The following is a 27634-nucleotide window of genomic DNA, read 5'->3' on the forward strand; positions in this document are numbered from 1 at the left end:
GAGAGAGAGAAAAGGAGGAGAGAGAGAGAAAAGGGAGAGAGAAAAGGAGGAGAGAGAGAAAAGGAGGAGAGAAAAGGAGGAGAGAGAAAAAAGGAGGAGAGAAAAGGAGGCGAGAGAGAAGAGGAGAGAGAGAGAGAGAGAGAGAGAAGGAGAGAGAGAGAATTTTTCACCCACCAGAACAGAGTTTAGGGTTAAATTTCCGGCTGAGTGAAGTCTTTCGGGCATGCGCAGTGAGAAGTGCGGATCCTGCCGGCCGAAAAAACGTTGCATGGTCCGTTCGGGCATGTCGGCGGACGTCAAAATTTTGGCGGATCCGCAAAAAAACGGATCCAATGGATGGCCATCCGTCATGATCCGCCGGTAATGCAACTCAATAGGAAAAAAACGGATCCGCCAAGAAAAATGGCGGATCCGTTTTTTTTTGCAAAACGACGGATTTTGACTGATGGACACAAACGGATGTGTGAAACAGGCCTAAAAGGAGCAGCAAGTACAAAGACCACAGCTCTGTATGTCCCGGTCTGTCTGGAAGGACATGTGACCACTACAACTAATCAAAGGTGGCAGCATTGTCCCTGTTAGTCAGAGGGAAAGCAAGCAGATGGGGAAGGTGTCAGGCTATGTGCACACAGTGCGTATTCGGCTTTGGAATTTTCCGTGCAGATTTCACTAAATCCGCAGGTCAAATCCCCTTTTTTTTTGGATTTAGTGCATTTTTAGTGCGGTTTTACTGCATGTTTTGTGCGGTTTTCCCCTGCGGTTTTCAACCTGCCGATTTCTAGAATGGAGCAGGTGGAAAACTGCAGCAAAACCGCACAAAAGAAGTGACATGCTGCATTCTTCAATCCGCAGCAAATCTGCGCGGAAAAAAACGCAGCATGTGCACTGCAGATTTTGTTTTACATAGCCTATAATGCTACTGTACATCACATGCAGTTCTGCTGCGAATCCGCACCGTGTGCACATAGCCTAAATTATTGTCCAAGTCGTGACGCACCGAGCGCCTGGACTTGGTTTGAATAGCCATTCTGTACTTACAGAGTCTCTTTAAAGAAATACTCGTGAAGACTTTTCTTCATTAATTCTGTGTATATGTGTATCTGAACTCCCCCACCGCCACCTCCTCCTCCGGGATCGAGCGCCGTTCTGCTCCTCTTCTCAGTGATGTCACTACTCTGCAGACTCTCCGGGTCACTCGGAGCCGGGAGTCTCTTTTACAATTTAATCTTATGGATGCTCGTTCTGATGTTTTATAGACTTACATTATAAAGTCACTTCTGGGTCATACGGAGCGCAGTGTGACCTGGAGAGTCGTGCAGAGTTTCACGTTTTGAGCTGTGCCTCTTTTATGTGATATGATACCCCTTCTTAAGCCGTCCTACTTTTTTGATGACCCGTTAAAAAAAAAAAAAAAAAAAACCCGTAACAAATGTGGGGCAAGGCTTGTTAAGAGTTTTTCTTGCCACAAATTCTCCTCGAAATCTAGTCTATTTAGCTTCGTAGATCTCGCCCAGTGTGCAGAAACTACATAAACTAGGTTGCGTTTGTTATTACAGCTCATTTAGTAGCTTGGAGCTGAGCTGCCGTACCAGACACAACCCACAGAGAAGGGCGGCACAGTTTACATTTAGAAACATTACATTTTTTGGTCACCCAGGCAAACATTCTAGTTCTTGGGTTCAGAAATCACAGCAAGCACTCAACGAGGAGGGAAATGGCCATGTAGAATTGTTTTTTAGTATATTAAACAGATGGGAACATTTTTACAGGACTTGCATTTACTCATGGCGATGAAGAATCATTATTTCAGGTTTCTCCTAGAGAAAAGCCACTAGTAAAACAGCACAATGCAATCAACATATAGAAAAGTGGCTTCTAAAGAGCCGGATCCCAGCAGGAACATGAGAAGTGACAAGCTAGAAAGGAAAATGATGAATAATGCACCATGGCTGTGTCCTTCTGTACGGCTGCTAATAAGAAGCCAGAGTACAGTTACCGCACCACAATGACACCGCCGGAAATAGGACAAGACTATTCATTTATTAACAACGCCGACTCATTATCATGTCCATTCGTTTTCCTTAGTCCAGTGGTCAGTGAGGAAAATAAGGACTCTGTATAATCGGACCCAGCCATCCTGCTGGTACCCGCCGCACATAAACCGCAATTTCCCAACATATTAATGGTTCTGTTCCCTTCATGTGCAGAAGCCCGTGGAAAAAACAGGCAGCAAAGAGGAAATTAAATGCTTGGTTATTAGAATTTCAGAAGACCGAGCAGAGGATCGGTCACTCTGATAAAGACCATGCAGGAGCCATGCAAAGACACGAGCGGCGCTATCCATCAGGAAGGCTATTCCACAAGCTTTCCTTCTGAGAAATACTTTCCTATTACTATAGGAAAAAAAATCAGATCCCATATGCAACACTAAGGGCTTGTTCACACTGGCAGGATAGGCTGCAGATTTTCTATAGTATCAGTGAAGTGGATGAGATTTCACGAAATCACAATTTTGCAGCATGTCCACATATGATGTAGAACCTCGCTGAATATATCCTTCGCAATAAGCAGCAGATACACATCCATCCCTGTGTGGAGGTACCCCAAATATACATTCTATGCAACATACATTAACGTCTACCAAAACTAAAGCGCCATATATACAAAATATGCTTAGGCCAACCAGAGATACAGTTCCTAAAAAATAAAAAAAATAAAAAGGGGTTTTTTTTGCCAAAATCCTATTCAGTTTTTGGCACTAAGTTTACAGTAAATATTTTTATATTTATAGCTATCCATCTCTATCTATATACACACACAGGTGCCTCTCACAAAATTAGAATATCATCAAAAAGTTATTTCAGTTCTTCAATACAAAAAGTGAAACTTCTATATTATATAGAGTGATTACAGACAGAGTGATCTATTTCAAGTGTTTATTTCTGCTAATGTTGATGATTATGGCTTACAGCCAATGAAAACCCAAAAGTCATTATCTCAGTAAATTAGAATACTTTATAACACCAGTTTGAAAAGTGATTTTAAAGTCCGAAATGTTGGCCTACTGAAAGGTATGTTAAGTAAATGCACTCAGTACTTGGTCGGGGCTCCTTTGGCATCAATTACTGCTCCAATGCGGCGTGGCATGGAGGTGATCAGCCTGTGGCACTGCTGAGGGGTTATGGAAGCCCAGGTTGCTTTGATAGAAGCCTTCAGCTCGTTTGCATTGTTGGGTCTGGTGTCTCATCTTCCTCTTGACAACATCCCATAGATTCTCTATGGGGTTAAGGTCAGGCGAGTCTGCTGCCAATCAAGCACAGTGATATTGTTGTTTTTAAACCAGGTATTGGTACTTTTGGCAGTGTAGACAGGTGCCAAGTCCTGCTTTGCTGAAGAATGAAATTTCCACCTACAAAAAGCTTGTCAGCAGAGGGAAGCATGAAGTGCTCTAAAATTTCCTGGTAGACGGCTGCGCTGACTTTTCTCTTGATAAAACACAGTGGACCTACACCAGCAGATGACATGGCTCTCCAAATCATCACCGATTGTGGATACTTCACACTAGACCTTGGAAATGAAGGTCCCAGAGTCTGGAGGAAGAGTGGAGAGGCCACAATCCAAGGTGCTTTAGGGCTAGTGCAAAGTTTTGCTGGCCTACTTGAAATCGATCACTCTGTTTGTAATGACTCTATATATGAGCTTCACTTTTTGTATTGAAGAACTGAAGTAAATTACCTTTTTGATGATATTCAAATTTTGTGAGATGCTCCTGTATATACACACATACACAGTTGTGCTCAAAAGTTTACATACCCCTGCAGAATTTTTGCTTTCTTAATAATAATCTTTATTTTTATATAGCGCTAACATATTCCTCAGCGCTTTACAGTTTGCACACATCATCACTGTCCCCGATGGGGCTCATAATCTAAATTCAGTATGTCTTTGGAATATGGGAGGAAAACCACGCAAACACGGGGAGAACATGCAAGGTTGCAGTGCTAACCACTGAGCCATCGTGCTTTCAGATAATATGAATGATAACATCAAAACGTTTTCTTCACTCATGGTTAGTGGTTGGGTGAAGCCATTTATTGTCAAACTACTGTTTTCTCTTTATAAAACATAATGACAACCCAAAACATCCAAATGACCCTGATCAAATGTTCACATACCCCATTTCTTCACACCGTGTATTGCATATACATCAGTGACAGCTTGAAGTCTTTTGTGGTAGTTGTGGATGAGGTTCTTTATTTTCTCAGATGGTAAGCTGACCACTCTTCATGGCAAAAAGCCTCCCGTTTCTGTAAATTCCTGGGCTGTATAGCATGAACTGCGCACTTGAGATCTCCCCAGAGTGGATCAATGATATTGAGGTCAGGAGACTGAGATGGCCACTCAAGAACCTTCACTTTGTACTGTTGTAGCCAATGACAGGTTGACTTGGCCTTGTGTTTTGGATCGTTGTCATGTTGGAATGTCCAAGTATGTTTTGAAGCTTGTATCTGTGCTGTTTGGGGTATTGTAGGTGAGATACTTTGTGGCATTTGCGCAGTAATGGCTTTTTTCTGGCAACTCGACCATGCAGCCCATTTTTCTTCAAGTGTCTCCTAAGGCTATGTGCACATGTTGCGGATTTCGCTGCGGGTTTTTCCGCGCGGAAACGCAGGTAAAACAGCAGGTAAAGTGACCTGCGGTTTTCCTGTGTTTTGGTCTGCGGTTTTGCCTTGCGGTTTCACACCTCTACTATGTTAAAGGTGTGAAACCGCTGCGGAAACCGCCCAAACAATTGACATGCTGCAGTTTGTAAACCGCAGCAAAACCGCGCAGAAAAAAAACGCAGCGTGAGCACAGCGTTTTTGAAAACCCATAGGCTTTCATTGTACTGTACCATGTCAGCGGAACTGCTGCGTTTCTGCAGGGCCAAAATCGCTGCGGAAACGCAGCAGAATCCGCACTGTGTTCACATAGCCTTATTGTGCATCTTGAAACAGCCACACCGCTAGTTTTCAGAGAGTCCAGTATTTCAGCTGATGTTATTTGTGGGTTTTTCTTTGCATCCCGAACAATTTTCCTGGCAGTTGTTGACAACATTTTTGGTGGTCTACCTGACCGTGGGTTTGTTTTTACAGAGCCCCTGATTTTCCATTTGTTAATTACAGTTTGAATGCTGCTGACTGGCATTATCAATTCCTTGGATATCTTTTTGTATCCCTTTCCTGTTTTATACAGTTTAACTACCTTTTCCCGTAGATCCGTTGACAATTCTTTTGCTTTCCCCATGGCTCACAATCCAGAAATGTCAGTGGCTGGATGAAAGATGCAAGAGTCTGTCTGAATCCCAGAAACTCACTCAGTTTTTATGCACACACACTGATTACAAGCAAACAGGTCACAGGTGGGGATGTTACCTTTAGCAGTCATTCAAATCCATTTGTGTCAACTTTTGTACATGTTATCAGGTCAAAACCTCCAGGGTATTTAAACTTTTGATCAGGGTCATTTGGATGTTTTGGGTTGGTAATATGATTTTAAAGAGAGAAAACACAGTAGCTTCACAATAACTTTCTTCACCCAACCACTAACCATGAGTGGAGAAAAAGCTTTGGTGTTGCTATTCATATTCTCTAAAAAAGGCCAAGAAAGCAAAATTCAGCTGGGTATGTAAACTTTTGAGCACAACTGTATCTATATATACACATTATTAGTATTATGTGAGCTTAGGCTATATTTACACTTCCTTTTTTATTGTATTAATGCATTCAAAAGTGTAAAATAGAGCAATTTTGCCATTTAGAAAAGGCTTCTTATTTTCATCCTACAGCTCCTGTGCAGACGTCAGTGTCTTTTAGGTAACAGACGACAAACAAGCTTTGCAGTCTGATCATGCAGTCACTGTACCTTTTTGACCTCTACTTTTTGCCACCTGACTAATCAATCGATAGATAGCTAATGGTTGTTCACTTCTTGGACAATCCCACCTTAAATGTCCAAGTCACTCGAATCGAATAAAAAAAACATTATATCGGTGCTACGATGGTGGCGCAGAGCGTCCCGCCGCTTGCATATTATGTCACGTGAGCGCTGCAGCCAGTAGGTGGACGCTGATCAGCTGTTGCTAATTAATGTTCCGTCAGGGCAGATGACTGCTCCAACAAAACATTAAAAGGGAGCAGACAACCATTAAAGGCCGCTGGTTGGCTGCAGCACTCAAGTGACATAGCAATGCCGGGAATTGAGAGACCTGTGGCTAACATCACTGAAACAGCACCTGTGCGAGAGGCCAGTATCGGGTTTTCTTATTTTAATCGTGGAACTCTGCCATTTAATGGCGTGATGGTCACACATGCTCACTAGCGCTTCACTCACGCAGGATATTTCAGTGCCGCCGTTCTTGTGATTCCTGTACAAGATGACAATGGAGAAAAGATCTGGACTATGGATTTGTATAGCAGCGTCTGTGTCAAGTCTTTAATGACACCTAAATATTCTACATCGTGTTTGCTTGCGACTGCCGTTTCAGACCTTATGTAACTAACCCCCCAAATTCCAGCAATACATTCTAAATCCAAGAAATATCAGCAAATTGCTAATTTCTGATGTGTTAATTTAAATCAGTTCAAGTTTAATTAAGGTCTCCGCAGATCGGTTATTTACCTCTGATTCCACATCCTTGGAACATCACACCATTCACTTTAATTAAAAACTTGTAAGAAACGTCAGCACCATTACATGTGTCTGTAAATTGAGTTGGCAGGAAGCTGTAGCAGCGTTATTCACCCGGACACAGATTGTACATTGGCAGAGATGGCAGAAGAGGGGTAATGGTTAATCTAACAGGAGTCACAGATGAGGCCATACGCACCCTCCGAGGGTCGCACATCTACTTTAATGCAATCCAAAAACTAGAAGCAGATGCAGCACCTCGATAAAATTGTAAACTATGATTTTCATCCAATAAAAAACAAACATAGTATAGCATGGTAAGCCTAAAATCAAGAAAAAAGTCACATTGAAGAACATAAATAGGTTGTGATACTTTGAAACGCGTTAACCAGGATTAATATGTTCTTTAACGGGACTTTTTTCCTCTGATTTTGGGCTTACCATCCTATACTGTGTTTTTATTGGATGAAAATAAAATGTTACAATTTTATTGAGGTACTGGATCTGCTGCTAGATTTTGTATTGCTCTATTGCCTTGGATTGAGGATCCTTTGCATTCATAGACAGGTGAGTTTACAAAACATTTAAGCTATGTGCCCACGTATGCAGAAAATTTCTGTTTCAAAACCGGACTCCTTCCCAGAAAACGCGTGTTTTATTTCTGTGCGTTTTTTTGCGTTTCTTTATGCAAAAAACGCACGTTTTTTATGTGTTTTTTTTCCTGCGCATCTTCTGACTCATAGAAAATAGCTAAAAACGCAGACTTTTCCGCAAAATAAATGAGCATGCTGCGCTTTCTACCGCGAAGCGTTTTTTTCACGGAAAAAAAACACATCAATGTGCACAAAAAGTGCGAAATTCATTTAAAATGAATGGGATGCTTCTTGTATGCGTTTTTGAAGTGTTTTGACCGGGACAAACGCTACAAAAACGTGAAAAACACGCTTACGTGGGCACACAGCCTAATCCCAACATCTGTTGCATTTTTATTATTTTGGTTAGTTACAAGAAGTCATCAACTACCCACAAAAATAGGATTTGTGGGGTCCGATATCTGAGATACCAGTAGATCTCTAGAAAGGCGATCTTATATCCTTGTCTGAATCCACTGGCACTGTGCATGGTAGATTACCTCTCCATCATTAACAATGGGATGGTGATACAAAGCTGCCACCAGAGCCGTTTGGGAGTATTGGGTGGCCAGATAGAGGTAGCACATCTGGTGGAGGGTCAGCTCATCTGTCTTTGGTCCTCATCCGGTACTGAGCGCTCACATGAACCTCCAAGTAATTGCTAACATGCAGCAGTGGGTACTCCCTGGAACACCACCTCGGCAGGCGGGCCAAGCCAGCTGAGGGTAGCCATTGATTTTGAGGCCCACAGTGACTTTAAGGGTTTGCCTACCTGTGCATGTGAACACTAGATTCGGCGGAACGTGCAGAAGAAACCATTTAGGATTCAATGGACAGAAAGGCAATTTAACAAACAGCAAACCGTTATAGAGCACTGAGAGGGCGCAGTGAGGCACATAGAGGACACTGTTGGCCATCCATTGCATCCTGACCCATTTCCAGTCGTTTAGATTAGCTCTTGCCACTGGGACTCGATAGGCACGGACAAGAGGGAGGCTGACGACCTGCACAACTTTTCCTCACCTTAATCCAAGTCAAGTGCAAGTCATGACTTCAAATCACCACGCTACAAAGTCTGTGATGATTAAGAAGAGGCAAAGCAGCAGGCGGAGTCACTGGAAGCAGTCCAGCTCCCCACTGGACCGAAAAAGCAGTGGAGTTCGGCAGCCTCCTGGGTGTCGGAGAAGCCCTCTTTAGCAGGGGTGGGCAATTAATTTTCCCAAGGGGCCTCATGAGAAACTGGCACTGCTGTAGAGGACCAAACCAATCGGCTGAACTTAAAGGGGCGGTCCTTAACCAAAAGGTGAATTTCACAATAAATGTATATCTATTCAGTGTAATAATCTAATCTCGTTTTATAATTTACTTCTATGAAAAATTCGCTAATCCCTAATATACCCTCTATATTCTGACTTTTTTTTTTTTTTTTACCATCCCAAGACATTTTGCTTGAGATTCGCTAGTGCATGCTGGGACACTCAATTGAACCGTCATCAAGGTCAAAGGCTGCATCACTGCCGCAGCCTCTACACTCTCTCTCTGAAATGAGGCGCCATCAGTGATGTCTGTTTTGGAGGCTTGGCTAGTCCTGCTCACCTGATAATGTGTCGTACGTAAATTCTGACGCATACTCAGTATGAGATCCCTGTGCTAGATTCCTTTGAATGCACAGTGACAGTGCGCTCCCTTGCTGGCGCTAAGGAGATGACACGGCTTGGACCAGTCCAGTCTCTGAAACAGATGATGCCTTATTTCATGGTGGGGAAAGCAGCTGTGACAGTACCGCAGCCTCTGCCCCCTCATGACGTCCTGTGTTGAGTACCCCAAAATGCACTGGGATTCTTTAAAAAAAAAAAAAAAAAACTAATTGGAAGTATTAAAAAAAAAAAAAAAAAGTAGAGAGGGAAAGGTAGAAATGTCTAGAATGCCATTTTCAAACTGATTTTTTTTTTTAATTATTTTTATTTTTTAGGAATTTAAGGATGACATCAAAGAAATTAGTTACATAGACATTATATATGCGATAATGGTGCAGCAACTATCGATGCAAGAAACGACCTGGAAACCATCTGCAGAGACTTTGAAGACTTAGGCAAGAAAGTGAAAGAACTGGGAGCGCAGGTGGTCTTCTCTTCCATCCTCCCAGTGGATGGCCTTGGAACAAGGAGGTGGAATAAGATTCTGCAGGTGAACAACTGGCTACGTCGATAGTGCCGTCAGCAACGATTTGGATTTCTGGATCACGAAGTGAACTACTTATACGATGGACTACTTGCTAGAGATGGGGTGCACCTTACGAAGACTGGAAAGCATGTATTTGGAAGTCGCCTTGCTACACTTGTAAGGAGAGCTTTAAACTAGAACAACATGGGAAGGGAAGCAAAAGACCAGAAAAAGCCATACACCTGACAAATGCTATTGAGAACTCTGCTATTAGAAGTGGAAAGGAAGAACAAAGACGAAAGAATCTAATTAATAAAAATATTGGAGAAAGAGAAACCAATCACAAACTAAAATGTTTCTATACTAATGCACAAAGCATGGGCAACAAACAAGGAGAATTGGAACTACTAACACAGGAAAAGAAATATGATGTCATTGGAATCACTGAAACTTGGTGGGACGATACACATGATTGGAATACAAGACTAGAAGGATACAACTTATTTGCAAGAAACAGACTTGATAAACGAGGAGTGGGTGTCGCATTGTATGTTAGAAAAGCGTATATCTGCACAGAGATTGAAGCCTCAGAGACTGGGAGTTCTGTGGAAACTGTTTGGGTAAGAATACAAGGACAGAACAATGGAAAGGACACCATTGTAGGCATTTACTACAGGTCGCCTGTGCAAGCTGAAGATATGGATGAACTCTTTATGCATCAAATGGCCAAGTTCTCCAAAAAATATGACATAGTTGTCATGGGAGATTTCAACTATCCAGACATTTGTTGGGAATCTCTCTCAGGCAAAACTAACAGGTCAAGGAAATTCTTATCCTCTCTTGCTGACAACTTTATCTTCCAAAAGGTAGGGGAGAAAACAAGGGGAACTGCTACCTTGGATCTAATCCTTATAAACAGGGAGGAAATGGTTGAGGAGGTAAAAGTGGCTGGAACCCTAGGAGGTAGTGACCATGCTATTTTAGAATTTTGGATAACTAGAGGCGGAAGACCTGTGAAGACTCAGATGTCAAGGTTAGATTTCAGAAAGGCAGATTTTAAGGGATTCAGAAAGATAATTGGAGGGATCCAATGGCTGGATATCCTTAAAGACAAAAATGTCCAGGAAGGATGGGAAATCTTGAAAAATGAAATTCTCAAAGCACAGTTGTTAACAATTCCGAAAAGAGGGAAGAATAGGAAGCATTTAAGGAAACCAGGATGGATGAACACAGAACTTAAGCACATGCTAAAAAGGAAGAAAAAAATGTTTATAAAATGGAAAGAGGGAGGCATATCTAAAGAAGAATATAATGCTGTCTGCAGAACCTGCAGGGCACAAATCAGATTATCTAAAGCTGAAAATGAATTGAGGCTTGCAAGAGATGTCAAAAGCAATAATAAAGGATTTTGGGGATATGTCAAAAGTAAAAGAAAAGTCAAAGATGCTATAGGATTTTTACAGGATGAAAATGATGAAATGGTAAGACAGGATGTTGAGAAGGCTGAACTTTTAAATTCCTATTTTGCATCTGTTTTCTCTCAGAAAGGAAATGTAACATCAACTGTTATTCACTGTCCTATTAAGGGAATAGAAGAATCCAGGATATCTATAAACAGAAAGATAGTGAGGAAACACTTAGCTAACCTAAATGAATTCAAGTCTCCAGGTCCAGATGAATTACACCCCAGAGTACTGAAGGAGATAGCAGAAGAAATTTTTGAACCCCTCTCCATAATCTTTGAAAATTCTTGGAGAACAGGAGAAGTGCCAGAAGACTGGAGAAGAGCAAATGTTGTTCCTATCTTCAAAAAGGGGAAGAAGGTGGACCCAGGCAACTATAGGCCGGTGAGTCTGACTTCTATACCAGGAAAGATCTTTGAACAAATTATTAAACAACATGTATGTCAATACCTGGATAAGAATGAAGTGATCAAACAGAGTCAGCATGGGTTTGTAACTAATAAGTCATGTCAGACTAACTTAATTTCCTTCTATGATGGTATCACTGATTGGGTGGATCAAGGAAATGCTGTAGATATAGTATATCTTGACTTCAGCAAAGCATTTGACAAAGTCTCTCATACAATCCTTATTGAAAAAAGTATGGAATGGACAAGGCAACTGTTAGGTGGATTCATAACTGGCTTAGGCTACTTTCACACATCCGGTGTGTGGGGTCCGGTGGCGTGCGGCGAAAAGCCGGGCTGCCGGATCCGGCCTGCAGCCGTGACACCGGATGTGTGTGCGGCGAGAGATACGGCTCGGACATTATTAAAGGAGCCGCAGGACGAGGTGGACAGAGGCAGCCGATGAGACAGCTGCTGAAAGGGAGGTGAGGGGAGGAGAGGATAGGAGAGGGGAGGGGAGGAGAGGGGACGGGGGTGGAGAGAGAGAGACATGGGGGGTTAACACTTAGTGTCCAGGCAAGAGAATCTCTCTCTTGCCGGGCACTTGTGGGGTTAACCCCACAGAGAGATCTCTCTCTCTCACCCAGACACTGTGAGTGTTAACCCCACAAGTGCCCGGCGAGAGAGATCTCTCACAAGTGTCCGGGTGACAGAGAGAGATCTCTCTCTCGCCAGGCACTTGTGGGGTTAACATTCACAGAGTCCGGGCATGCGCTGTGGAAAAAGCCGGTCCGGCGCTGACAAAAAACGTTGCAGGGAACGTTTTTTGCAGATGCCGGACGGCTAATTTATGCCGTGTCCGGCAACAACCGGACACGACGCATAACCATCTGGCACGATGCGGCGCCCATGAAAGCTTATGGGACAAAACCGGATCCGGTGCTGGATCCGGTTATTAAAAATTTCGCCACATCGTGCCGGATGACGAAAACCGGATGTGTGAAAGAGGCCTTAGTGATCGGACCCAAAGAGTGGTCGTAAATGGCTGCACATCCAGTTGGAAGAATGTCTCAAGTGGGGTACCACAGGGCTCTGTCCTGGGCCCTGTATTGTTCAACATCTTTATCAACGATTTAGATGAAGGAATTGAGGGTAAACTGATTAAATTTGCTGATGACACAAAGCTAGGAGGGATAGCTAATACTAGAGAAGAGAGAGAGAGGATTCAAAAAGATTTAAACAAACTGGAGAAGTGGGCAGCAACTAACAGAATGGTTTTTAAAAGGGAGAAATGCAAAGTACTACATCTGGGCAATAAAAATGAAAAAAGCATATATAGAATGGGAGGAATAGGGCTAAGTGACAGCACATGTGAAAAAGACTTGGGTATACTAATAGATCACAGACTGAATATGAGTCAACAGTGTGATGCAGTAGCAAAAAAGGCAAATGCAATTCTAGGATGTATTAACAGAAGCATACAGTCTAGATCACGTGAAGTCATTATTTCCCTCTACTCCTCTTTGTTCAGACCTCATCTGGAATATTGTGTCCAGTTTTGGGCACCACATTTTAAAAAAGACATCAACAAACTGGAGCAAGTTCAGAAAAGAGCGACCAGAATGGTGACCGGTCTGCAAACCCTGTCTTATGAGGAAAGGTTGCAGGATTTGGGAATGTTTAGTTTGCAAAAGAGAAGACTGAGAGGAGACTTAATAGCTGTCTACAAATATCTAAAGGGCTGTCACATTGTAGAAGGATCAACTTTATTCTCATTTGCACAAGGAAAGACTAGAAGCAATGGGATGAAACTGAATGGGAGGAGACACAGATTAGATATTAGGAAAAACTTTTTGACAGTTAGAGTGATCAATGAGTGGAACAGGCTGCCACGAGAAGTGGTGAGTTCTCATTCAATGGAAGTCTTCAAACAGAGGCTGGACAGACATCTGACTGGGATGATTTAGCGAATCCTGCTTTGAGCAGGGGGTTGGACCAGATGGCCCAGGAGGTCCCTTCCAACTCTACGATTCTATGATTCTATGTCTGCAAAGGGTTTTTTTTTCCCCAAGATATATATATAATTATTATTTAATTATGTTATCTAGGGGCAGGTCCGTGAGGGATCAGTGACCTGTCAGAAGCCATACTGGTGAATTCCTAACCAGAGCACAACATGTAGACCACCACAGGCTGCCCCGGAGCACGAGCAAATCATTAACTCAAAACTGAAAATAAAGATTAAACAACAACCACAAGATGGATTTCATGAACCAATGTATCACTGTAATCATTATAACGGCGCCGACCTGACACTGTCTGTAGGTTACTGTGCACAATCCTGCTGACAGATTCCCTTTAAAGGAGTTGTCCCCTTTTAGAAGAGTTTTTCCTATAGGTTACACTAGTTGTAGAAAAATAAACTATGCTATACCTACCCTCCCCGAGTCCAGTGCAGAGTCTCTGCTACTGTTCCAGGTGTCCATTGCCTGCAGCACTCTAAACATGACACCAATTGAGCTCAGTGGCTTGTTCCCTCTACATCGGCAGAGCTGCTGAGCTCCGTTGTCTGCAGAGCTGCGGACATAACATCAGTGCTACAGACAACGGAAACAGCAGCAGCAAAGAATTAGCATTGGACCAGGGCAGGGTGAGTAAAGAAAAAATTCAGACTACTGAAGCATAAGGACAATTATTTCTGAAAGGGGACAACCCATTTAACGCATACCTTCTGGTCACAGAAAACCTGCAGAAAAGCAGGATCTTGATAAGATGTTTTTGATGGATCCAAGAATTGTCCTGATTTTTAAAATCTAACTTGCCATTCACTCTGGGTGGGTGATTCTGCTTCATCAGAATACTGCGAGAAATATAGGTGCTGAAAGTGACTCTGCTCTCACTTCCCAGCATGCATTGCTTCTTCTGCCATTTTCCATTTTCCAATGAATGACTTTCTTGCTCTGAACCGAAACTTGGCCTGCGTTATACCTGTATGCAGATACCGATCTGCCCCACAATGCAAATAATATAGCTGTAATATAATATTGTTTGCCAACACGTAAATGTGAAAAAATATGGTGTACAGAAATAGCGTAGAGTGCCACCGCGTTACCACGGCAAGACTTCAAGGCCATCCGGGTACCCCAATACTATTGGGCACACAGGCGGATAAGGCAATTGCTGTGGTCTTTCCATCTGACAGATATTAGCTGGACATGCACTAACAGGACCCACGCACAGTGTAATCGCAGATGGATCCCAACCTATATGCATTATATACACGCTACTACATACAGACTGTGGCCCACAGCTGCGCCAGGCATGGAGCGCTGCTCCTGAGGATTGAGTGTTAATACAACATGCATTACTAAGTGGCAGCACCATCTGTGCTCTCCTGATTCATCATGTGCTCTGGTAGTGCTGCGTTTCGCTCATTGACTAATATTGGTAATGTTCTCACTATAAACAGAGATGGCCGAGCCGCCACATTACTGCATGTCAAATATGCTTAGCCAGCACTAATCGGCATATCTATAAGGAGCTGGGGGTCTTCACAATAATGAGGAGGAGAAGCCTCTCCGAACGGCACTGCCAGAGTGCCTACCATGCATACCTAATACCCATCAAACAACCAGGGAGAGGCGCTGGAATAACGTTCTGCTCCGATGAGCAGCCTTAGCATACGGACAAAAACAACCCAATTCTATTGGAAACAAAGTGTCAGGATATGCAGTATTTTAGTCTAAGCCCTGTTTCACACTTCCGTTTTTTCAAATCCGTCAAAATCCGTTGGTTTCCGTAAAAAAACGGATCCGCCATTTTTTGCAGGATCCGTTTTTTTTGTCCCATAGACTTCCATTAGTGGGTACCGCGGATCCGTCAAAAAAACGGATCCGTTTTTTTAAAAACGGATCCGTTTGCATCAGTTTCCGTCAAAAAACGGAAACGGATCCGTTTGGCGGACACAAAAACGGAAGTGTGAAACAGGCCTAAGGTGAACAACAGTGAGCGAAACCTGAGATTCTGCTACATGTTAGGGCACAGACATACGGATCTGAAACCTACCGATAAATAACCAAGGCTACAACCTAAACCCTGCTGCAGTCAGGTGGCGGGGAGAGGTCACGGTCAGGGCCTCCGATGAGGTCGCCATTTGAGCCCCGTGTCAGATTCTCTTTGGCACTCCCATAAGAATGAGCGGCAGTGCGCATGATAGACCCCTGCTCCATCCACACGGGTTCTTCTGAGCCCCTGTTCTCAGGATCGGTAGACGTCCCAGCGGATGTTTTATGCCCCATCCAATGCATATGTGATACAATTATATTCAAGTTTGGAAGTCAAGTCATTCTTCATTTTAGTGACCAATTTATAATGGCTTTTGCACCATTTTCAAGTCCACGTAATTTTTTTTTATCTTTGTCGAACAATGTGTCCAATATTACGGTACCAGATAATTCCTCATTTCAGACTTGTTGAAATTTTGCATAATTTTGGTACAATTGCACTCCTATGCCCTAATGGAGCGTAAAATCTGTCCAAATTTATTTTTTACATTTCAAAAGCTTAATAAAAAGGGATGGCACAAGTAAGGCAAAAAAGAAACTTCTTTGCATTTATGCCAAAATCATTAAACTTTGGAGGAGCTTTATCAAAACTGGTACAAAGAAAAAGTGGAGTATAGGCCCACAGCAACCAATTCCCGTAGATTTAGGCTTTAACATTTCACTGGGCCCCTGGGAAATTTGAGGAGGAATTGTGATTGGTTATTATAGGAAACGACTCCACTTTTTCCTTTGCACCAGTTGATAAATCTCCCCTAGTCTATTATTAAATTAGGTGATTATTTCTATAGTGAACACTTGAAAAAGAAGTGCCATCACCATAGGAGTCATTGCATACATAAGGATTAGTACACACAGCACAGTATGGCAGTACATGAATGCACTAAGATGCACGCTCGCTGTGTACTGCCACACGGGCTCAGCTGGGTAGAGAAAATCTCCAGAGAAAAAGATCACAATTTTTCTTCTTGCTGAAGACTGCAGTTAGAGGTCAGTAAGGGATCTCCTGCACCAGTACAGCTATAACAAAAAAAAAAAAAAACACATTGCCATAACATGACCATGTGCACAAGTCATGTCATCGTATCAGCAGAGACAGGCGGAAAATCAGAGAGCGATGGAGAATCGGTGAGGTCACGATTGCTTTTCTTTATTTTCTCCCCTCTTTTTTACACTTTAATGTAACTTATTAAGATAACTGTGCACATGAGAAATATCGTTTCTCGCCAATATGACTTCTAGTCCTGTAGTTTTTCCTCTATGCAGTTCGCAGTTATTAGAAGCTTCAGCTTTTCCCGTTTCTCCCTACTCCAGTCTCCCCCCAGATCACCCTCTCCATAGATTTCTATAGGCAGCGGCTGTAATTTGTTCTTTCACTGCAAACAGATTTCAGCTCTCTGTCTGATAAGATATATTACTACATTTCTAAAGTTTGCATTTAGTGTTATTTCCCAAAAAAACAAATGCAAGTCAAATGCAAACCATTAGTAGGAATGTGAGAAAAGGTTTCCTCCGCAGACAAGTTCTTGGAATATTATAGCTAACAACGGCTACAATCTCCTGACTGACCAAAGTAATAACTGCTAGAAATAGGAATCAGCGCTATCAGCCGTCACATAACGCAGTTGAACATTAATCTTTTACAGCAACATTACTGCGGGCGAAGCTACAAAATGACAGATCAGCGACGGAGATAAAAGTTCGGCACAACCTTATGAATAGAAGTCAAGATGGCACCACGTGACCTCACTCTGTGGACTTTGAGGCAGTGCGGAAATTTTGCTTTGATCAAGCTGTAGATACTTCTACATAGATAACAATGACGACAGAAGCTTATAATAGAAGCCTTGCCCACACCTAAACTGTAAATGGTGTGTAATACATAGAGACGTTACGTGGAGACAACTCATGATGCCCTAGATAACACTAGTAATAAATCCATGAAACCATTCCAAGAATTAAGGTACAATCCACATCCGGTAACAGACAGGCGAGCACTCATTTGGCCATCAGACATCTCTCCTGACAGCCCCAAACACAATGTTCAGCTCAGTCGAGCACTCATGAGCTTTCAATGGGGAAAATGAAGACACAAGATGTCAGACATTTTTGGCAGCAGCTTATCTCCTGAATAACAAAAACGTAGGGAATTAAAAGACTCAAACAGCTCGATCCTTACCTCTGCCAATATCATTGTTGGTGGAGAGTCGGGAGGCCCCCAACCACAGACTTTACAGATATAGGTGGGTTGGACGACTTTAGTCTAAGCGTATGGGACCTTAATGAAAGAGTGAATTAAAGGGGTTGTCCAGGAAGTGGTAGATAAGGGCAGACTGGTGGTTTCCTTGATGAGCAACTATTTCCCTTTTACCCACCGTCAAAGACCTCTCAGCCAATCAGTCTCCGATTTTGTACTGATGAGGGGCAAGAGCACAGAAACAGCTGTATACAAATAGAATATAGAGTCTAAGTAGCTCTATGGATCCAGTTATCTTTCTCTGAAGAACCCACTTGCATACTAGGAGAAGAAAACCATGGCTGCTTTCTTTCAAAATATTGCCACACCTGTACACAGGTAATGTCTGGCCTTGCAGCTTCTCTCCATTCACTACAGTAAATCTGCACTCCAATATCAGACAACTCACTGACAAGTGCATCCATATTTCTGGGGAAAACACACACATTACAGGCTATATTATTTACTAATTTTCATGAAGTTTTTTTGAGAGCAGAGGATTGTATGTAGGATTCATGGCGCCGCTGATGACTGACAGCTTGCACTCTATGCATAGGGAGCAGGGTGCCTGTCAGCGGACGGACGGGTGGCAAAGCCGCTGCTCACAAATATCAGGGAGGACGGCAGGGGTCATGACACCTCTGGTAACACATTCTCTTTTTTGTATATGTAGACCAAATATAGGAGCTTCAGTGCTTACCCATTTACAATAGTTGTAAGGCCGGAAGCGTCATGAGTCGTTCAGAATTTGGACGGCTTTACTCTAATGTTGGAGACATACTGAACCGTAAAAAAATATATATGATTTTGGATCACATTAGGTGTGCCTGGACACCCCAGAAGACATCTGATCCTGTTGTTATACAGCTCTGAAAAAGACCTAAAATAGGTGAAAAGTTATCGCCAATCACTACTTTCAGTGTAAGGGCCCATTCCCACTTGTGATGCAGTCAGACAAGTGCAATCCGATAGAACAAAAAAAAAAAATAAATAATAATAATCAGATTGCACTCGCCCCAATGTTTCTCCATGGTGCAGCTCACATCTGTGATTGTTTTCTCCTGCCGATTCAGCAAGTGAAAACAATCGCAGCAGAGATTGCAACCCAGAATCAGATCACTCTCACCCAATATAAGTCTATGGTTACGTGTGAAACATCGCACTGCACTCAGATATCACCAGAGTGCAGTGTGATTCCCGCCGACACTGGCAGCAGGGAAGAATGAGAAATTACTTTCTCCGTCTCCTCTGCACCCGTGCTGCGATCCTCTCAGGCGAGGGCACTGAAGCACAGACACTCAGTTCACGCTGGCAGCAGAGCAGGACCAGAGCACCATTAGCGTATCGTATCCAATGCTCTGGCATGAGAGAATCAACAGATGCCACACGCTGATGGGACCACGGCCTAGTGCAAAGGAACCTAAGAATCAGCAGACATGTGCAAACCACAACTACAGACACTAAGTACAGTCATTTACGGACAATACCTTATTGTTAGGGTCTGTCCACACACTAGGGCTTTGTCACGTGTTTTATGCGCAGATTTGTCCCAAATCCGGAAGGATTTCCTAGAACCAGCAGAGTGAATGAGATTCCTGAAGTCTCAGGCTCACATTGCTTATTTTTTCCTTGCAGATTTGCAGCAGGTTTATCTGCAGCATGTCAGTTCCTTCTGCGATTTTGCTCCAGATTTCCTCCATACCAATGAATGGGGGGAGCACACGCAAAAATCACCTCTAAACGCATACACCTAATGCTGCAGCTTTCCTGCCAACACATCAGTTTTTCTTCTGCAAGTACTGAACATGTGCAAACTCCTGCGCTCATCCTCCCTACCATGTGGACATGATTTCTGACTGTGGGGCTCTACACAGGTTCAAAATTAAAATCAGATAATTTGGATACACCTTGTCGCGGTGGAATGGCTTTTACTTATTTTAGCGGAAAATAGTGTTAAACCAAGTACCCCATGGTATTTACCACGTACTATTACTATTTATTTACTACAGGGTACATGCTCGTTTTGTTTTTTTCCTGTATTTTGTCTCTGAAATGGCCACAATGTGAACAAGCTCCTATACATCGCACATATACCAACCTATGCTTCGGCTCATTTCTTTGGTTTTGCTGTTATTTTCTTGGCTTCCCCTTTTTCAGCTAGGCATTTCCTCTTTATAGCTTCCCATGGGCGGGTGTCTGACCGGTCCTGCTCTGACCCATCTGTATTGGGGTCGGCCGACATGAGGTGAGGTTATACAGAGATAGGCCAGTTCCAATAACCTACACCTTGTTGCGGTGGGATGGCTTTTACGTTTTTTGATCAAAACAGCGTTAGCCAAGTACCCTATGTTATATACATGTACTATTACTATTTATTACCCATGTATCCAATGTTTTTTTTTCTTGGATTTTGTATGATACAATATACAGTATACACACACATTTACACAGCATGGGTGAAAAAGGTAATGAACACATCAATTTTCTAAATATTACACATAACCTAATTCATGGACATCTATGGTGAAATTTATTTTCCTGTGTGACTTGGTTAGAATTGCAGAAGTAACTGGGGCCTTATTTATGATTTATGATTATGATTTAATGGTTTCACATTAGTGTTATTGTGCACAGCATTTGCGGCGCATCCATGCGCATGCGTCATGCGCCCCTATCTTTAACATGGGGGGCGCATGGTCTTGCGTTTGCACATGTTCGTATGCGTTTTCGTGCGCATGCGTTTAGTCGTGTGCGCCTTTGCAATCCAGACGCAACAAGTTGCATTTTTGGGTGCGCCGAAATTTGTCAAAACAACTCATGCACACGCAATGCGACAAAAAAACGCATTACAGTCTATGGGAACGCAGGCGTGCGCATGGAAATGCGCACGCCTGCGTTTTGATGAACATGCGTTTTTGTCGTAAAAATGTGTAAACACTGGGTTTACCCATAAAGAACGAATGCGCCTAAAAAACACAAACGCATGCAAAAATGCATGATGCGTTTTTTGCATGCGCACAAAAGCGCTAATATGAAACCACCCTAAGATCGTCCTGGTTGCCTATAAGAAGCACACTGCAGACTTCATCATTGAAGCTGCTGAGGTAAAGTGAAAGCTGAGCTCTGATTGGTTGCTATGGTCAATAAGAACAGTCTGGCTGTGAGGTGGTCAAACCTTTTCTGCTTTATATATATGTATCAGTGTAAGAGGATCACTATAGGTCATAATACTAAGAACTGTTTTATAAAATGCCGCCCAAACAATGACCATCTATATTGGGTAGGTTAATACAAAATCTAAGAAAGAAAAACCTGCCTCTAAAAGCGGAGACAAGTGAACAAGGAGAGTCCTGGCATGAAAGGGAATGGATGAGACAGGCTGAATCAAAAGATGGGGAAAAATCTGAACAGCGGGAACCTCATCTTCAGGAGAAATGGAAAAGACAGGCTGAATCAAGGGATGTGGAAACATCTGAACAAAAGGATGAAACTCGTTAAAATGACCGCATATGACAAATGCAACTTATACGAAGACGTAGGCAGGATGACGAGTTTGGAACCACTTGTCCGCATTAATTTCGACGACCTGCATTTCTCACATGGTCAACTCTATGTTGCTTGCTCTTTAGTGGATAAGCCCCCCCCCCTCCCAAAAAAAACAAAAACGATTCATATACGCACCTGAAGGTAAAACTAAAATTGTCATTTACCAAGAAGAACCACAATAGACGGCTGTGCTCCCGTACATTAATCTTACTCCTTTGTTAACCACTGAGAAGGGTTGTACTGGGGGGATTGAGAAGAAGGGTTTTTATACTATGCTGTCCCACTTTTTCATACTAAGCCATTTTTAACTCAATGTAAAAGGCAGTGAAAATGTTGATGGAATTAACATGTTGCAATTAAAAAAAAACGAAAAACCACATCAAAAAGACGTAAAGAAAGATGCAACACATCAGTGTTATTTTAGAAAGCTCATTAATCTTGTTACTGTGAGACAAAAACAAGCATTAAAAAAACATGTATGACTAAAGCCATTTTGAAATCTCAGTGGGTCCATCATTGGAACAAAAGAAATAAAAAAAAAAAAAAATGAAGAAGAGCCATGAAACTGCTGGATGACCTACTGTATAACTAACTCTGGTGTGATTGCTCAAAGAGCCGTCTGTCACACATATTTCGTGAATATTTCTACAGCATTCATCTATATGGGACATCGCAGCATCCTACGTATGATAATTCATCATACATCAATCCAACATTCGGACTTTCAGCAAGTACAGTGCTCTACAGATGAATACAATGTTGGACAATGCAAATGTGACATTATCCTCAATCACAAATTTGTATAACCATGATCTCAGTGTATTGTTACATGAAAAAGATGCTGCCTTTGTCTGTACATAGTGATTCATATATACTGTGCCAAGTACTGCTAATATAAGAGGATGGTAGCCCACTACTGCACAGGGGCCCACCAGAGGATTTCCCTGTTCTCCTATGGGCCAGTCCAAGTCTGGATGAATACTTTCAAGAAAGTGTGTCACCAGGACGGACTTTCACATATATAAGTGCTTCTCACAAAATTAGAATATCAAAAAATTATTTCAGTTTTTCAATCCAAAAAGTGAAACTCATTATATAGAGTGATTACAAACAGAGTGATCAATTTCAAGTTTTTTTTAGTTCTGTTCATGTTGATGATTATGGCTTACAGCCAATGAAAACCCAAAAGTCATTACCTCAGTAAATTAGAATACATTATAACACTAGCTTGAAAGAAAAATGATTTTAAAATCCGACATGTTGGTCTACTGAAATGTATGTTCAGTAAATGCACTCAATACTTGGTCGGGGCTCCTTTTCCATGAATTACTGCATCAATGCGGCGTGGCATGGAGGCGATCAGCCTGTGGCACTGCTGAGGTGTTATGGAAGCCCAGGTTGCTTTGATAGCAGCCTTCAGCTCGTCTGCATTGTTGGGTCTGGTGTCTCATCTTCCTCTTGACAATACCCCATAATTTCTCTATGGGGTTAAGGTCAGGCAAGTTTGCTGGCAAATCAAGCACAGTGATACTGTTGCTTTTAAACCAGGTATTGGTATTTTTGAGAGTGTGGACAGGTGCCAAGTCCTGCTGGAGAATGAAATTCCCATCTCCAAAAAGCTCGTCGGTAGAGGGAAGCATGAAGTGCTCTAAAAATTTCCTGGTAAACGGCTGCGCTGACTTTGGTCTTGACAAAACACAGTGGACCTACATCAGCAGATGACATGGCTCCCCAAAGCTTCCAGATAGTTCCAGATACTATTCTGTATCTTTTGCCGGTTCCTCCTCCTCTCACCTTCCCCTTACTGTTGGGGTTCCTCAAGGATGCGTTTTAGGCCCCTTCCTCTTTTCCTTGTACACTGCCCCTATTGGTCAAACAATCAGTAGATTTGGTTTCTAGTACCATCTCTATGCTGATGACACCCAATTATATGCTTCTTCTCCTGATATCACGCCAGCCTTTCTAGAAAACACTGGCGATTGTCTAAACGCTGTGTCTAACATCATGTCCTCACTATATCTGAAACTGAACCAGTCAAAGACTGAACTCCTTGAGTTTCCTCCCTCTACTAATGTACCTATACCCGACATTGCTATTTCTGTGTGTGGTTCCACTATTACTCCCCAGCAACATGCCCGCTGTCTTGGGGTCATACTTGATTCCGAGCTTTCCTTTGCCCCCCACATCTGATCACTGGCTCGCTCTTGTCATCTGCACCTTAATTCTAGAATTCGACCTTTTCTTACTTTTGACTCTGCAAAAACTCTTACTGTTTCTCGTATTCATTCTCGTCTCGACTATTGTAACTCTCTTCTAATCGGTCTCCCTCTTACCAAACTCTCCCCTCTCCAATCTGTCTTGAATGCTGCAGCCAGGATCATATTCCTCACCAATCGTTACACTGATGCCTCAACCTTGTGCCAGTCATTACACTGGCTACCCATCCACTCCAGAATTCAGTATAAACATATTACCCTCACCCACAAAGCCCTCCATGGCTCAGCACCACCCTACATCTCCTCCCTTATTTCAGATACCACCCTACCCGCGCCCTCCGTTCTGCTGATCACCTGAGGTTAGCATCCTCAATAATCAGAACCTCCCACTCCCGTCTCCAAGACTTTACACGTGCTGCGCCAATTCTTTGGAATGCACTTCCCAGGTCAATACGATTAGTCCCCAATCCCCACAATTTTAAGCGTGCCCTGAAAACGCATTTATTCAGACTGGCCTATCGCCTCAACACATTAACCTAATCTATCCCTGTGTGGCACAGCCAAAAGTTTTAACATAACCAGGTTCCCCGCATCATGTTCCCACATGCTTTATGCATCCATTAGCACTCTGTGTCTGTACTGTTACACACTTAACATTATGGCTGGTCCATATAAACAGGGCAATTGTTACCACCCACCTTTCGTGTCTACCTCTTTCCTCATAGACTAAGCTTGCGAGCAGGGCCCTCATTCCTCTTGGTATCTGTTATGATCTATGTGATTATTGTTATGCTGTAATGTCTATTGTCTGTACAAATCCCCTCTGAAATGTAAAGTGCTGCGGAATATGTCGGCGCTATAGAAATAAAATTTATTATTATTATTATTATTATTAAGCAGCTTTCACTAATCAAAAAGCAAAAAGGTATTTGAAGCAGAAAGCAAAACATAAAAAGAATTTGCAAGCCCCAGGAAAAGAGCAGTTTGTGCTCCTGGGATTGACCGCAGCTGACTAACATACTGGATCGGGTCTCTGGCCGACAGAGGATAAATCTCTGCACTATATACTGGCTTCATCACATCATACACGATTGTGGGGCCGTGTGCTCTCATGGCCATGTTATACCATATATGATGATTGTGGATCCGTGCTTTCTCACGGCCGTGTTATAATGTATATGACGATTGTGTGTCCAGCTCATTTTTTATCGTTAAAGGATGAATCTGCATAGACATACGATAAAAAATGAGCTGGACACACCTGTAGGAATACACTTCTCTAGACCTGGACACAGTTTGGCAGATATAAAAGTCCTAATATTGAAAGGTCATTTTAATAGTGACAGAGAAAGGAAAATTTGGGAGTATAAATTTATAAATATGTTCCAATCTCTAACAATAGGACTGAATTTGACACCTGGATTCATGACTCATTACACGGACACAGTTCACACCTCCACAAAAAGGTCTTCAGATCTCTAATAGAACACTGCCACCTCATTTACATGTGTAACAAAAACCTTAATTTAATTTCCTAGGCCTGTATCACCTCACGTCCTGCTGTAATTTCTATTTAAATGTTGCCATCTCTTCTCAGTAATTCACTTGTAATCTAGCCAGATGAAGGGGCCTTTTGAGCCCTGAAAGCTTGCTTGCAAATATAATTTCTCTGGGTAGCCAATAAAGGTATCACTGCTTGAATACTTTTCTCAATTTGTTGGGGGGGACATAAGTATTTACATCTACTGTTCAACTGGAAATGTATTTTACTGACTAAATATCTCCACGTGTACAGACGATGCAGGTCAGTCACGGCCGCTGACATGTCTGTACTAGTGAATACTTGTAATCCTCCTGAAAACCCCATTCTGGAGCATCTTATACCTCTAAGTTGTCGCTCTGCTGTTCCTCATAGATATTTATGAATAAATTGACAATTGGGTGTTACCAGGTACGAGTGTAGGTAAGGGGAGGCGGTCTACATAGTCTGACACTGCAAAGGAGTGTGCCCCCAAAATTGAGCACTGATCGGACAAAGAATGGCAACACCCAGGTGTCAATATACTTATACTCTTCTGGGAGGAATAACAGAAAATAAGAAAATAGACTCCAAAATATTTGTTTAAAAAAAAAAGTACCAAATACCACCCAGGCTCCAGCGGCCCACAAATATTACAGTACAATTGTCAAAACTCAGTGAAAATTAAGTATAGAATGGATTTTTGCTCTTCAGTGACATGACTAGGAACCTTATAAAAACATAAGCCTCAATTCATCAAGCTTGGTGATTTTCACGCTGCACCAGATGAGGGGACATGCTAGAGTCAGATGCTCCCGATTCATTAAGAAGTGCCCAGAGTGTCTGATAAGTGTCTTGTCCCTCACTACAAATCTTACTCCAGTCGTGGACTGGAGTAAGATTTCTTCCGTAAGGTACACCACAGCTAGTCATGAATTAGATAAGCTGTGGCATCATACCCAAGCTGTACCCCCTTCTTGCCCCAGTCCTGCCCGTTTTGTCGGAGCTGGGAAAAACTCAAAGTGAAAACGTCCAATTTTTTAAAGTGATTTACATTAGAATTACGTTAGAACTCTGGCGCAATGGCTTTCATCAATTAGGGACATAATATTGTGTAGATTCAGCTCTCTTCAGGTCTGTTCACATCACATCTGATCCTTCCATCAGATGTATATCTCAGCAGTATTCCTCGGTGTGTATACCTACCACACAAGACCCCAACCTATGCCATTGTATGGCCATACAAAGACGTCTACCTTTTTAGAGACTTCAATTTTTTCTTGCTGGAAATTTGATACATTTTTATACCGACAAAGCATAAAACAACGTCCAACAGAGGATTGTCATTTTTTCCCCCAAACTTGGCCACATCATGCTCCTCATCTCATATTTTAAGTCACAAGGAAAGTTAAGGAAGGATACATCGAAATTGTTGCTTCCACCCTCCACCGCCACCCAACAAGAAAGCCAGCGGTCTTTGGTATCCTGTCTGCTGAATGTATTCATAGGCCTCATTCACCCAACATGTTGGGACTAGTGATGAGCGGTGACAGGACAATTGTGTACAAGATAATTGTGTACGGACTATTGTGTACAGACAATTGTGTACAGGCCAATTGTGTACAATGACAATTGTGTACAAGGCAATTGTGTACAAGGCGATTGCCCTGTACACAATTGTCCTTGTACACAATTGTCCTTGGACACAATTGGCCTGTACACAATTGGCCTGTACACAATTGTCCGTACACAATTGTCTTGTACACAATTGTCATGGAACCCTAATCCGAACATGCTCGGGTGTCCTCCGAGTATTTTGGCGTGCTCGGAGATTTAGTGTTTGTCGATGCGGCTGCTAGCCAGCCTGAATACATGTGGGGATTGCCTGTTTGTTAGAAATTACACAAATGTATTTAGGCTGTCTAGCAGCCACAAATCATGCAGCCGTGTCGACAAACACTAAATCTCCGAGCACATCCAAATACTCGGAGATCACCCGAGCATGCTCGCTCATCACTAGTTGGGAGCCTTCCATGAAGGAGTTGTGAACATACCCAAACCATGTATGGCCGCCAGGACAACACTGCAGCTAACAAATCAGAGAAAGGAAATTTCAACATTTTAGGCCCCTAACATGAAGTTTTAACATACAAAGAAAACCTCCTGTACATTTTTTTCCCACCCACAACTAGCTTGCTGAATACCGTCATAGACTTGGCTTTTCTCCATATTGACATAGCGTCTTCAGTTTCTACAGGTTACTTAATGGATCATGCCGACATAAAGTAACTGGTTTCACAAGTTTATGTTAATCTGCCTAAAAGTAACACAAACCTATCTGGAGACACAATGCTATCCGGCCAAGCAGCATCTTCCAGTTTTAATGCAATGGATGAGATTTTATAGGAACCTTATGCCCCCTTTCTTTTCTTTTTAAAGGGAACCGGTCACCAGTTTTGTGCCATAGCTGCTAAAAATATCACCTTATTCAGCGTCTGCTATGCTTTCCCTAAATTATTATAGAACCCCCCCGACACCCCTTGTATACTCCCAAAAATTCTATTTAATTTCTCCCTCACTGTATGGTAATCTTCTCAGTTCGGTCCGATGGTCGTGGTTTCGGGCCTCTACATCACTCATCGGCTGTTGCTCGCCGTCCTACTTCATGGATGAGGCCTCTTGCGCCGTGCGACATCTTGCGCCTGCTCAGAAATATTGCGTTTTGCGCCTGCGCAGTATGCTT

At 42.5% G+C, this 27634-nt stretch overlaps 2 protein-coding genes across 3 annotated transcripts in view; one reads left to right on the top strand and one right to left on the bottom strand.

The window, feature by feature from the left end:
- Positions 1 to 2297, top strand: part of LOC141096924 (uncharacterized) — a gene marked incomplete at its 5' end in the record, with an annotated part of 5339 nt that extends 3042 nt beyond the window's left edge. Inside the window, one exon of the mRNA XM_073583828.1 lies at positions 2208 to 2297. Coding sequence (XP_073439929.1) covers positions 2208 to 2297 — 90 coding nt within the window. The remainder of the gene's footprint in view (positions 1 to 2207) is intronic.
- ARFGEF1 (ARF guanine nucleotide exchange factor 1) overlaps positions 1 to 27634 on the bottom strand; it is a 277288-nt gene that overhangs the window by 227970 nt on the left and 21684 nt on the right. The gene's annotated exons all lie outside the window — the stretch shown is intronic.

This window comes from Dendrobates tinctorius, unplaced genomic scaffold, assembly GCF_039654945.1.
Source record: "Dendrobates tinctorius isolate UK_male_01 unplaced genomic scaffold, ASM3965494v1 ptg000082l, whole genome shotgun sequence".
In the NCBI taxonomy this organism is placed as follows: domain Eukaryota; kingdom Metazoa; phylum Chordata; class Amphibia; order Anura; family Dendrobatidae; genus Dendrobates; species Dendrobates tinctorius.